At 35.4% G+C, this 13,711-nt stretch overlaps 1 protein-coding gene across 1 annotated transcript in view; it reads left to right on the top strand.

Moving 5' to 3' along the window:
- Positions 1-4,442: 4,442 nt before the first annotated feature.
- KIF20B (kinesin family member 20B) overlaps positions 4,443-13,711 on the top strand; it is a 91,741-nt gene continuing 82,472 nt past the window's right edge. Inside the window, exons 1-5 of the mRNA XM_044665670.1 lie at positions 4,443-4,589; positions 8,734-8,820; positions 8,911-9,027; positions 11,468-11,606; positions 12,598-12,782. Coding sequence (XP_044521605.1) covers positions 4,443-4,589; positions 8,734-8,820; positions 8,911-9,027; positions 11,468-11,606; positions 12,598-12,782 — 675 coding nt within the window. The remainder of the gene's footprint in view (positions 4,590-8,733; positions 8,821-8,910; positions 9,028-11,467; positions 11,607-12,597; positions 12,783-13,711) is intronic.

The following is a 13,711-nucleotide window of genomic DNA, read 5'->3' on the forward strand; positions in this document are numbered from 1 at the left end:
AGTATAGTAGGTGCAGTCATTATCCCAATTTTGAAGCTGAGAGTGGTGAAGTGATTTGACCATCATCATATAACATAGCTTTCAAGTGACTAAAGCAGGATTGGAATTGTGGTTTTTCTGGTTCCCTGTTCAAAGTTCTATATTACCTGGCTTTTTAGATGAGATAAACAAGGAAATTACCTTAAATACATCATGGACAAAGGATTGATACTATCAATACAAGGATCAATAATATAAATCAATATGCTCACAGAATGGCATAACATCTAAATACTTAAAGGAAAAGTAAATTGCTTCATAGGGAGAAGTAGACAATAAAAGTATAATAGTTGGGGAACTAAATTTGCCTTTTTTTAGACATAGACAAATTTAAAAAAAGGTTTGTTTATCTTTAAGAAAGTTAAAGAATAGAAAATATAATGGATCGTTGTTTGTTGCTAATTAAGACTAGGAAGAAATATTTCTCAGCTGCTCATGATACTTTTATTAAAATTGATTATGTATTGAATGTAAACATTCAAATGCATAAAAGAAGAAATATTAAATAACATCCTTTACTAATAATAATGCACTAATATGATATTCAATAAATGGTTTCTGAAAGAGTATTAAAAATGGAGATTTAATAATTGAATCCTAAAGAATTGAGTCAAAGCAGAAATCATAGAAACAATAGCTAATTTCTTTTCAGCAAAGAAAATTACAATGAAATTAAATACCAGAACTTTTTAGAATGAAGCCAAAGCAGTCTCTAATATTAAAATATGTATTGCTTAACATCTTCATCAACAAAAGTGACTTAACAGATGGTTGAATTGAGTTTGCAGCTAAAAAACTATTAGAAAAGTAACACATTAAAAACCTTTAGATAAACACAAAAAAGAGATATTGTAGAATTTAGAGAAGGGATGAACACTGCACACCAAACTGATGAAATAAAGTTAATTAGTCTGATGATCAGAAATTATTTTGCCCAGCTAGATACCCCAAATGGATAATTGGATAAAATTTATAAAGACCTAAAAATACAAAATTAAGAGAATGAGAAACAATTTCACAGAATTAAATTGAATAAGCTATAGATGAACTATAGAAATGAAGCTATAGAAAAGTCATAGAACTTTCAGATGGTTTTACAAACGAATTCTATAAAACAGCACAGAACAGTTAATTCCAAAATTAAATAAAGTGTGTATAAATTTAATAAGGGATTTAATTTAGTAAGAAGGGATCCTACCAAATATTGTGATTCACATATAGTCTTAATTCCTTTATTAGAGAGAGACAAAGCTGAGAAATAAAACGAAGGTAAATATCCCTAATGGATATTGATGCAAAAACAATATTAGCATAAAGGCTATAAATATAAAATTAAAAAGTTATGTGCCATCACCTGGTTAGATATATACGAAAAATACATTCTAAAGAAAATTACAGCTATCCCTTTCACATTGTGACTATCCCATCTGTGGCTTTGACATGTCAGGATTGGCATAAGAAGTTAAATGGGAATTTTGGGAGAGTTTTGTTGAAGCTTCAGATGACATGCAAAGGCCAGCAGATGATACAGAAAAAGTTTAGAAATTCAGAAGTGCATAAAATATCAACATGTTTTGTCTTTTAATACCTTAAGCATATATACTTTCATTTTAAAGTTACAATAAGTAAAATGTCAAAAGTTTGAGAAAGGAATGTGAAAGCCAGCAGATGGCATATAAAAGCTAGAAATGTAGAGAAAACTTAAAAAGCTTAGTAGCTCATAAGTGCATAAAATGTAGCCTATCAAAGAAAAGGAAAAAATTCAGGCTCCTTTGTTATAATAGGACAGCCAAAAAATTTTATGAGGATTCCCCAAGTCATGTGAATGCCATATACCTAACCTCCACAATGTAGAAGGTTACTTGTACCAACATAATAGAACAAATTAATAACTAACAAGCATTATGTTTTATTTAAATATATACTGAACAATTTTGACAAAATGTAATACTTATTTCTATTAAAGATCAAAACAAAACAAAAAAGCACAAGAATAAATGAACCTTTCCTTAATGTAAACATATTAATGGCCACTAACACATACAATAATGACAAAATGCTAGAGGCCTTTCTTATAAGAATATAAGGTAAGAGCAAAGATGATCTTTACCACCACTCTTATTTGATGCAATTCTAGTATAATAATAATAATAATAATAATAACAATAATAATATAGGAAGAAATCAAGAAAAAGAAATGGGGTGAATATGCCCACACAAAAAGAAACAAAACTATCATAATGATCCTTTCTAAATAAGATGATATGTTTAGAGAACCCCAGTCTTCTAAAATATTAAATGGAACAATTTTAATAGCTTCAGTAAAATAGTAGGTTACAAAGTAAATCAACACAAATCATCAGCTTTTTTTATATACTGTTTAAAAAAGCAGGAAAAAGAGACAAATTGGTTCAAAATAGTTATAAAACATAACAAATATATGATCATACACACAGAGCAACTATGAATATAACTGTTAAAGAAATGCATGAAAATAAAGACCAAAATCAATGAAGAAATATTAATTGCTTATAATTAGTCCGTGCCAATATAATAATTATTCTTACTTCTTAAATTATTCACATGTTCAGTGCCATACCAGTTGAACTACCAAAAAATTACAGAGCTAGAAAAAAATTACAAAATGTATGGAAGAACAAAAGGTCATGAATCTTAAGGGAAACAATAAAAAAGGTAGAGGAAAAGGAGAAAGTCTAGAGTACCCTATCTATCTCAAATTATATTGTGGAGCAGTTGTTATCAATCTTCATTACTGGTTAAAAAATAGAAAAGTTTATTAGTCAAATAGAAGAGTTATAAAGGCTTATGAAACAAACATATTGTATAGATCCCAAATTCCCAAGTACTTGAGGAAAGGGCTCCCTATTCCACAAAACTTGCTATGAAAACTAGAATTCAGTATGGTAGAAATTGGGCTTCAACCAGTGTCTCACCATATTTCTCAGCTCAGGTGCTACCTCTTGTGCCATTCTTTTTTCTGATATTCTATTCCTTCAGCCCATCTTCCCACTCTGCAGTTGTTATTTCTCTTTCCCTTGTGAAATTATTTTGTATTTGCTATATCCATACCCAGTAGACTATAAGTTCCTTGAGGGCAAGAGCTGTTCAGTTTTTCCATGTCTCTAGCATTCAGCATTATATTTTGCATATAGCAATAATTAGTGTTTATTTGAATTATATTGGTGCTACCAGGTCATCCTGGTTTGAATACTTAGAGTTATCATTGACTTTTCCTTTCCCTCAGCTTTCACATTCTTTCATTTGTTAAGTCCTGCCATACATACTGCTGCTATATTAGTTTTGATCCTTATCTTCTCACACTTGTGCTATTGTAATACACCTCCTCATCTTTTTGGCTCCAGCTTCTTCCTTTTTCAATCCATTTTCACATAGATGCCAAAATAATTTTTCTGAATCACAGGTTTGTTATGTCATTCACGTGCTCAGATACCTTTAGTGGCTCCCTATTGTTTACAGGATAAAAATGAAGACCGCAGCCTAGTGCTGAAGACCTTCTATAAATGGGTTTGCATTATTTCTTCAGAGCTCCATTCCAACCAAACTGAAGTAATAGTAAATATTCAGTTAACTTAACATGCTACTGCCTACTGCTTTTGTTCTTTCTCAGGTCCTTTCCTCACCCCTCTTTAGAAGATGCATTTTGGGTTTCTTTTCCTTTCATAGACCTTCTTGCAGTGCTCAACTCATATGTTACATCCTCCATGAACCCTGAAGCCTACCTTAAATCCACTTTGCCCAGCTCCTATGCCTATTAGCTATTCTCTCCTGAAATTTTCCTAGCACATATTGGGTCTTATCTTTGGACTTGTATCTTGCCTTTCTAGAGAAATGAAGTTCCTTAAGGAGAGAATCAGTTTTTATCTTTTTATACCCAGTATCCCTGTGATGGTGAACTTATGGCATGTATGCCAAAGATGGCATGCCGAGATCTCTCTATGGGCACATGTGCCCTTGCCCACCAGAGTAGTTACTAGAAAGGCAGAGGGACTTGGGTGCAGCTGCTCCCTTCTCCCTCTCCACTGTGCCTACCTGCCCCTCTGCCCAGCAGCCCACTGGAAGCACTTCCTCCCTTCCCTGAGTGGAGTACTCCAGCCACTCCATTGCCTTCTCCCTCCCCTGTCTGGAGTAAGGTGGGAGGAGGGAGAGGGGGAAAGAGGGGGCATGGCACACGGTCTCTAAAAGGTTTGCCATCACTGATCTAGCCCATTACCTTGCACATAGTAGGAACTGTCAAAGTACTGACTTGAGTTCTCCCTCCCTCCCTCCTTCCCTCCCTTCCTCTCTCCTTCCCTTCCTCCCCCTTCTCCTCCCCCCCCCCCCCAAACTCTTTGTTATGAAGTAATTGGATTTATTCTTACAGAATGGAAACTAATTCAGATGGAACAGTGGTACAGAGACCATCCTATCTTGTTAGTGCTGAACCCTTTGAAAGGCCTACAGGAATTAATGTTGATGATATTAAGCTTGACCTGTCCCATGAATTTTCCTTGGTTGCTTCTAGCTCTGAGGTAAGTCCTATAGAAACAGCAGGATGTTGATTAATATGTGGATTCAGAGGAAAAGTTTTATTTATTTTAAATATATAAGCCTCTTGTTGATACAAGATAATTTTGTTATAACTAGAGAAATGGTTAAAAAACATAATTCTAATTTATACTCAAACATAGGACATTAAGGGGAAACCCTCATTCAAACTAATTCTAAGTTTGTTTCTCAAATATTATTCTGGACTTGGAGAAATTTGAAGAGAGACTTAAAGACTGGAACTATATGGTATTTGAAATAGCTATTTGGCCACATAAACACATTCATTTCTACTTCCTGGGTTATATATAATCTTTGGTAGGGTTTCAGTATTTTTTTTTCTTTTTCTTTTTTTTTTTAACCCTTGTACTTCGGTGTATTGTCTCATAGGTGGAAGAGTGGTAAGGGTGGGCAATGGGGGTCAAGTGACTTGCCCAGGGTCACACAGCTGGGAAGTGGCTGAGGCCGGGTTTGAACCTAGGACCTCCTGTCTCTAGGCCTGACTCTCACTCCACTGAGCTACCCAGCTGCCCTCAGTATTTTTTAATTTAATTTATTTTTATTTTTATTTAATTAAAATTTTAATTTAAAAAACCCTTTGTTTCCCTGGGGAGATTAATGGAGTCCCTTAGCTGGGGAGGTCTCACTAACACCTGCTTAGCTTTCTATTGCTTCTTCAGGTTCTAGCCAAGTGAAGAGGAGCTTGTGGCTTCAGCTAGTAAATATAAAGTAGACCCTAAGTTGTTCATTTTGTATTCTTCATTTCATATCTTTTAGCATCTTAAGGGAGAACAAGATCTCTAAAAAAATGGACCAGTGATAGGGCTTCTTCTTTAAGGTACAATTGTAGCTTGGTTTCTCTCCTTGGTGAGAGAGTAATATGAGTATGATACAAGAGCCTTTGGAATTTGTAAAATCAAAAAACTTGAGACTGGTTGATAAAGTATGCTTTTCTTTAAGTTTAACTTCTCAGAAATAAAAATGACACAACACATGAAATCATACTTTTTGCCTGTTATGGTGACACTGACCTACTGCCCCCCACACCCCCCAATCATTCCTTACCAGGCTGTTGTATTTCAGGCATTTTCAGTTGTGTCCAATTCTTGTTGATTCCAGTCGTGGTTTTCTGGATACTGGAGTGGTTTGCCCATTTCCCACTCTAGCTCATTTTAAAGATGATGAAACTTAGGCAAATAGGGTTAAGTGACTTGCCCAGGGTCACACAGCTATTAAGTGTTCCATACGTGGATCCAGTAAATATTTAGACTTCACCACCTCAGTTTAAGAGGGTTCTTTTTATTTTTTAAAGTACTTGAAGCCCAGTAGTAAATAGCTTATATTTCTCTGTTCAGGTTTTTAATCTACTTATAATAAATTGTAGCCAAGTTAGTAAGAGATGAAGACCAAAGGGTAAGAACAATTCAAAGTCAGTAGAGCAGTGATTCCCAAAGTGGGCGCTACTGCCCCCTGGTGGGTGCTGCAGCGATCCAGGGGCATGGTGATGGCTACAGGTGCATTTATCTTTCTTATTAATTGCTATTAAAATTTAAAAACAATTAATTTCCAGGGGGCTAAGTAATATTTTTTCTGGAAAGGGGGCGGTAGGCCAAAAAAGTTTGGGAACCACTGTAGTAGAGGATAAGCAAATAGGCAGAGCATATCTAAGGTTTCATTTCTTGTCTTGTATAGCATAGAGCCTCATTCTGTATATTTTGCTAACTCTATAAAATATGTTTACTTTATTTGTAAGAAAGCTTAATTATGCAATTATGCCAGTGTTGTGTAATGGAATTTGTGATTTTATCAGCGTGGGTCCTCCCTCCAGCAATGCAAATTGCAGTATTCACAGTGGATTACCAGATTGGGTTTTAAAAAAATTTCTGTGTCTTGCAAAGACATACTATAGCCAACTGGGTGATAAATGTTTCTCTGAACTAAGCAGGTTCAGTGTTGACAGATGTATGGTCTATTGCAATTCTGAATCCTTTCTACTTTGGTAGGATCTGCCAGAGCTTGCATTTCTTTGGCAAAGCCGGTAGGGCCTCAGGATCGAGTCCATGCTTTAGTGAGGAACAGCTGTGAGACCTTCATGGAGGAAAAAAGTGAAATAAAAATTATCCATGGAGTCCACTAATTAGGTAGTACTGGCAATCGCTGAATCAATATGTAAGAAATAATTATCTGCAGAATTTTTTAATGCTCAGAGCTCAGGCTCCCCTTTATGAAATTAAAACCTAAAGCATGAGTTTCTACAACCTTTTATAGAATGTGCATGCATAAGCAGCATAAAAAAATGGAATTTTATAAAAAGCAGGAGGGGAAGATAAGGGCATATATGTCTGGTAACAAGTGATAGAAGGGGGAAGATAAAATTACCTGCCAGCTGGCCAGTGGGTTTTTTTAGCCTTGATTTTGTAAGTGTGACCTTTGAACTTCCAGGAGAATTATCTTGAAGCTTAACACAGTGACTGGGACAGTGTGCTTTTATTATAATGGTAACAAGAAGCTTGAGCCAGAAATTCTCTTGCCACAGAGACTATATTGCCACAGTTGGTTATTTTAGATTTATTCTGTTGTGCCACCAGACATCACAGTGTTTTTTCTTTGGTGTCTATATAGGTTTCTCTTATGACTTCAGAAATAACACAATAGAGTAAATGCTTTATAAGGTGTTCCTTGCAAAGCCTTATATGTGTTTTTTAGTCAAATCAATAAGTATTTATTAAATAACTATTATACTAGTAAGGTGGTAGCAGATAGAAGCCTTCTAAGTGGTTTCTAGAAAGCATAATGTCTTAAAAGTACCAAAGAAAGACTTTTTGTATATTGGGTGAACTACCATGAGACATGGCCAGGAGTTGCAGAGGATGAGAAGATAAAGTAGGATTGTTATCTATACAGGTGAAAGGAATACACTAAGGAGATCCACTAACATCATCATTGCCTGATTTTTTTTTAAGTCTTAAAATTATACTCATTTGCCAATTTAAGTGAATCTTAAAAAAACATTTAAGCAGTAATCTTTCAGCTTCAGGGCTGCCAGTCATTTGCTATGCTGGGCCCCAAGTGTTGTCTGAGGAATATCTAGCCTCATCATCATCAAGTTGGCTGCAGGGTTTTGAATGTTTTGGCCACACAATTCATGAAGACTTTACTAAGTTCAGCAGGTACTGTAAGAAAATATAAGTGAGGTAATGGGGTCACCAGGGATATTACAATAAACTAAGTGGTTTGTGGGAACACACTCTAGGATTTATGAGAGACTGGACCAGGGTGAAGAGACCAGAGTTTACTGGATATCCACAGGAATGGCAGTTGATCTTAACTGTCACCCAGCTTCCACTAGACCTGAGTATAGTAACAGGCTAACAAGGTAAAAGGGACTTAACAGCTTTAATTATGTTAGACTAAAAGGTGGGAAAGGATTTCTATACTTAAAATCTAAAGGATAAAACCACAGGCCAATGGGAGGACTTATTCAACTCTTATCTAAGTGATCTAAACTAACAGGTCCCAAGGAGCTATAAATGGAGTCTCTGGGTTTCTACCTCAAACTTGGAACCTGCCAGGCTTGAGTACAGCTGGGGCTTTGTGGCTTTGGGATTCTCACTGCAATCCACTGATGATCTCTGTTTGCCAGGAGCTAATGTTGTCTCAGGAACCAAGTAGTAAGGGTTTTGCTTGAAGCACTGTCCTCCAGTACTCTTCTTCTCTTGGCTCTGTAGATCTTGTCCTTTTGCTAGATACCACACCACACAGGATCCCAGGGGAAATCAGGAAGATGGTGTCCTTTGCTCTGAGGTCTCCCAGGTTGGCAACAGTTTTTGCCTACCACAAATGGAGTCCACACTTAGGGCACAGACACACTTCCTCCTCCTTCATTCCAACCTGGAATTCCCAGCTCCAGCTCCTTCCTGCTAGGTACAACTCAATTCCTAATAACTAGCTAATCTAATCTTACTCCTAACAGTATACATTATGACCACTGTTAGAAGAGGGAGCACCTACAATGACAAAATCATATGCTTTCAAATATTGCTAATAAGGTCAATATAATTCTGTTTAAGGTCAAATATAATTCTGTTTCAAAAATTACTTATTTGATCACTTTGTTTTTCTTTTAAGGAAAGTGAATTACAGTCCAAGGACCATCTACAAGTTTGCCTTAGAATACGACCTTTCACACCATCAGAAAAGGAAAGTGACTCCCAGGTTTGTGTGGTGGTTTTATTTACACTTATAAACTTCAGAAGAAGGGCAAACAATATTATTACATTTTTGTTGTTGTTTTTGCTGTTTTAGGGCTGCATTTATGTTCAAGATTCTAATACTATTCTACTAAAAGATCCCCAAAGTCTAGCTGGTCGATTGAGTGAAAAGTGTTGTGGGCAGATGGCACAGAAATTCAGTTTTTCCAAGGTAAGTACAATTGCAGTAAGGAAAAGTAAAAATTCTCATAAAGTATGCAGTGAGATGATGAGCCTTGTTTGAATTATAATAGAGTTTTTCTGTAAGTAATGCCTAATTAGAAAGAGATGGAATATATTTAGCTCTGCTGAATTTCATTTTGTTAGATTTAAATCAATGCCCTTGCTTACTAATCTTTTTGGGTCTTGATTCTCATTCACTGTTAGTGATCCTTCTCAGTTTTGTGTTATCTATAGAAATTATGAGCATGCCAGTACATCCCTTTTTCCAGGTCATTGCTAAAAATGTTAAATAGCCCTTGGGCCAAACACCCCAGATACCTATGGTTCTCTTCTAAGGTTGCTTTACTTGAATTTAGTAATTTTTAGTTGTATCTGACTCTTTTTGACCCTTTTTGTAGTTTTCTTGGTAAAGATACTCGAGTGGTTTGCCATTTTCTTCTCTAGCTCATTTTACAGATAAGGATATGTAAAATTACAAGTATCATCTTATATGGAAAGATGATACTTATAATTTCTAAGAACTTTATCATCATTATGGAAGTTATAAGGAGTATACATGGGTGTGAGTTGAATAGGATGGGATGATATTAAAAATAATAAAATTAAGGAGTATATAAAGGAATGCACTGAGAAAAGGGAAAGGGAGAGGTAAAATGGGATGAAGTATCTCAAAATATGTGTGTGAAAGAGCTTTTGCAGTGGAGGAGAAGATGAGATGAGTAACTCTTGAACTTTAATTTCATTGGAATTGGCTCAAAGAAGGAATAAACATTCACATTCAGTTAGGTATATTAATCTATCTTACCCTACTGGAAAGTAGGAAAGGAAGGGGATAAGAGAAAAGGAGCAGGATGCTGAGAAAAGGATGGGCAGAATAGGGGAGGTAGTGATCAGAATCAAAACGCTTGAGAATGGACAGAGTGAAAGAAGAAAGAGAGAGAGTAGGATAAACAGGAGGAATAGCTTGGGGGTGAGGGGAATACACTAATCATATCTGAAAAAAGTTTGCCAGCAAGTTTCTCCTTTCTCCAATATATAGAGACTGGTATCAAATTCTATAAGAATACAAGTCATTCTCCAGTTGATAAGTGGTCATAGGATATGAGTAGACAGTTTTCAGACAAAGTAATCAAAGCTATCTATATTCATATGAAAATGCTATGAATCACTATTGATTGGAGAAATACAAATTAAAGAAACAGTGATAGATTGACTAATATTATAGGAAAGGAAAATGCCAAGTGCTGTAGAGAATATGGGAAAATTTAGACACTAATTCACTGTTGGCAGAGTTGTGAACTGATTCAACCATTTTAGAGAGCAATTTGGAATTATGCTCAAGGGACTATAAAACCATGCATACCCTTTGTCTGCATCCCAAAGAGATAAAAAAATTTAAAGGGCTTATATTTTCTAAAGTATTTGTAGCAGATCTTTTTATGGTTGCAAAGAATTAGAAATTGAGGGAATACCTATCAACTGGGAACTGGGTCAACAAGTAGTGGTATATTATGGAGTGTGATGGAATTCTATTGTGCTAAAAGAAATGACAAGCAGGATACCCTCAGAAAAACCTTGAAAGACTTAGATTCATGCAAGATACAATGAGCAGAACCAGGAGAACATTGTACACATTAATAGCAATATTGTATGATTGATTGTAAATGATAGCTATTCTCAGTAATACAGTGATCCAAGACAATGCTGAAAAATGCTACCTACCTCCAGAAAAAGAACTGATGGAGTCTGAATGCAGATCAAAGTTTACTTTTAAACCTTAGAATCAATACTGTGTATTGGTTCTGAGGCATAAGAGAGGTAAGGGCTAGGCGATGGGGGTTAAGGGACTTGTCCAGGGTCACACAGCTAGGAAATGTTTGAGACCAGATTTGAACCTAGTACCTCCTGTCTTTAGGCCTGACTCTCAATCCACTGAGCCACCCAGCTGCCTCCCAAAACTATATATTTTTCTTGTTTGTTTTTGGTCTGTGTTTTCTTTTGAAACATGACTTATGGAAATGTTTTCCATGATTACACATGTATAACCTACATCAAATTACTTCTCAGTAATCTCAGGGAGGGGGAATGGAGGAGAGGGAGGGAGAGATTTTTGAACAGAAATTTTAAAAAACAAATGTTAAAAATTGTTTTTACATAACATTGGGAAAATACCTATTAAAAATATGAGATAGGATTTCAATAATTCGGAGAGGGGGTAGACAGGAGGAAAAGAAAGTCGTTTCAAGAAGGAAGAAATGTTTGAGTAAGGCTTTAGCACTGTGTTTTTAGCAAAGTACTTGGATACAGTCTTTCATTTATAAAATAATAGAACTGAAGGTTATTTGGTTTATGACTGCTAGGTTAGTGACACAACTTCATGATTTTTAATTGACTTATACTAAATTATCTTGAAAATGATCATCACTTAGGTTTTTGGTCCTGAAACCACACAGAAAGAATTCTTTGAAGGGAGTATTATGCAGCTGGTGAAAGACTTCTTAAAAGGAGAAAATCGCCTGATTTTTACTTATGGTGTAACCAACTCTGGCAAGACATATACCTTCCAAGGTAAATATGTAACTTTTTTTTAACACTTATTTTCTGTCTTTGTAATAATTCTAAGAAGGGCCCAAAGTAGGCAAATGAGATTAAATGACTTTGCTGAAGGTCACACAGTTAGGATGTGCTGAGGCTAGATTCAAAACTAGATCCTCCAATGGATTTGAACCCAGGTCTGGCACTCAATTAACTGTGCTCAATTAACTGCCCCTAAATATGTAACTTTAAAAAATTTTCTTAAATGGAAAAAGTAACAAGCTTCCATAGCATGTTTATTAGTTATATCCCTAGTAACTAATGGAAATACTTCTCCTTTTTAATGAAACTGAAAAATTGAGTGCCCATATCATGTAAAAAAAAAATTCATTTTACCCTGTGAGCTGACATTCACATAGCATTTTTCTTTACTGTTTCTCTCTTTTGATTTTTGTAACACTATTTTACAGATGAGGAAATTGATAGTCAAAGGGGTTGTTAAGTGTTAAGTTGTTAAGCCCATGGTCTCAGCTACTAAGGATCAGCTTTGAATAAGGGTTCTTCCTGACTCCATGTCCAAGGTCACTTACACTGATCCTTCTTGTATTTTCTAATTGAGACTGATATCTTTAGGTATAAAGGAACAGTCTGATAAAAATTCATAAAAAGTCACCTAGAAGTAGAAATTAGTAAAAAATTAAGAATCTGCCCAGGACAAACTTGAACTTTACACTTTATTTAACCTTATATTTTGTGAATTATAAATATCTTAATATATGGGTGTAACAGATCTTGAACTAGAACGGAAGTAATTTGGGTGTCAGGGATGTTGAATAATTGCAATGATTGAGATTCTCTGGGGTCCCTTTCCCACTTCTAACTTATTTTACTCATATCAGTACCTGCCAGACTATCTGCCTCATATTAAAAAATCCTTAAGATACTTGGAATGGCTTCTGCCATCTCTTTCTCACCCATTGCCAATAACATCTTGAAATACATTTTTTTTAAATCGTGTTCTCAGGTACGGAGGAAAATACTGGTATATTGCCTAGGACATTGAACATGTTGTTTAATAACATTCAAGACAAACTGTATGAAAAGATGGACCTAAAACCACATCGATGTAGAGATTACTTACGGTTATCCTCTGACCAAATGAAAGAAGAAGTTGCTATTAAAAATGCCTTGCTTCGGCAAATTAAAGAGGTATGACATAATTTATTTTTCATTTCTTTTAAATTAAGCTTAATGAATTAATTAAGAATATTTTTCCATGATTACATGATTTATGTTCTTTCCCTCCCCTCCTCAATAGCCAATAAGTAATTCCACTGTTTTACATGTGTCATTGATCAAGACTTATTTCCATATTATTAATATTTGCTCTAAAATGATCATTTAGAGCAATGGTTCCCAAACTTTTTTGGCCTACCACCCCCTTTCCAGAAAAAATATTACTTAGCGCCCCTTGTCACATACTATCACCACCCCCTTACAGTTATTCACCACCCCCAAATGCACCTGTGGCCATCACCGCTCCCCTGGATAGCTGTAGCACCCACCAGGGGGTGGTGGCGACCGCTTTGGGAATCACTGGTTTAGAGTCTACATCCCCAATCATATCCTCATCGAACCATGTGATCAAGCAAGTGTTTTTCTTCTGTTTCTGCTCCCACAAATCTTTCTCTGGATGTGGGTAACATTTTTTCTCATAAGTCACTCAGAATTGTCCTTGATCATTGCATTGCTGCTAGTAGAGAAGGGTATGACATAATTTAAATATGTAAAATGCATATACAGTGTGACTTCTAAAAAATCTTCAAATATCTAAGTTTTGATTCTATTCTTTATGCTTATTAAAATAGGGAATGGTATAGTTAAGTATATGAAGCAAAGAATAAGGACACAGACAATTCAACCTAAATTTCACACTCTTTCATGCTCCAAGATATTTTAAGTGATTTAGAATATATTTCGAAAACTTTGGGGGATTTTTTTTTGAAGATTTCAGTCAAGTTCATTAGTCCTTTTGGGTTTGGTAATAATGTGAAAAAGGGAGCTATCATGCTTAGTGTTGTTCAGAGGCTATTGTACCATTCAAGGAAGAATTCAGTCATCTACTAAGTTTGAGAGAA

This window comes from Gracilinanus agilis, chromosome 2, assembly GCF_016433145.1.
Source record: "Gracilinanus agilis isolate LMUSP501 chromosome 2, AgileGrace, whole genome shotgun sequence".
Classification (NCBI taxonomy): domain Eukaryota; kingdom Metazoa; phylum Chordata; class Mammalia; order Didelphimorphia; family Didelphidae; genus Gracilinanus; species Gracilinanus agilis.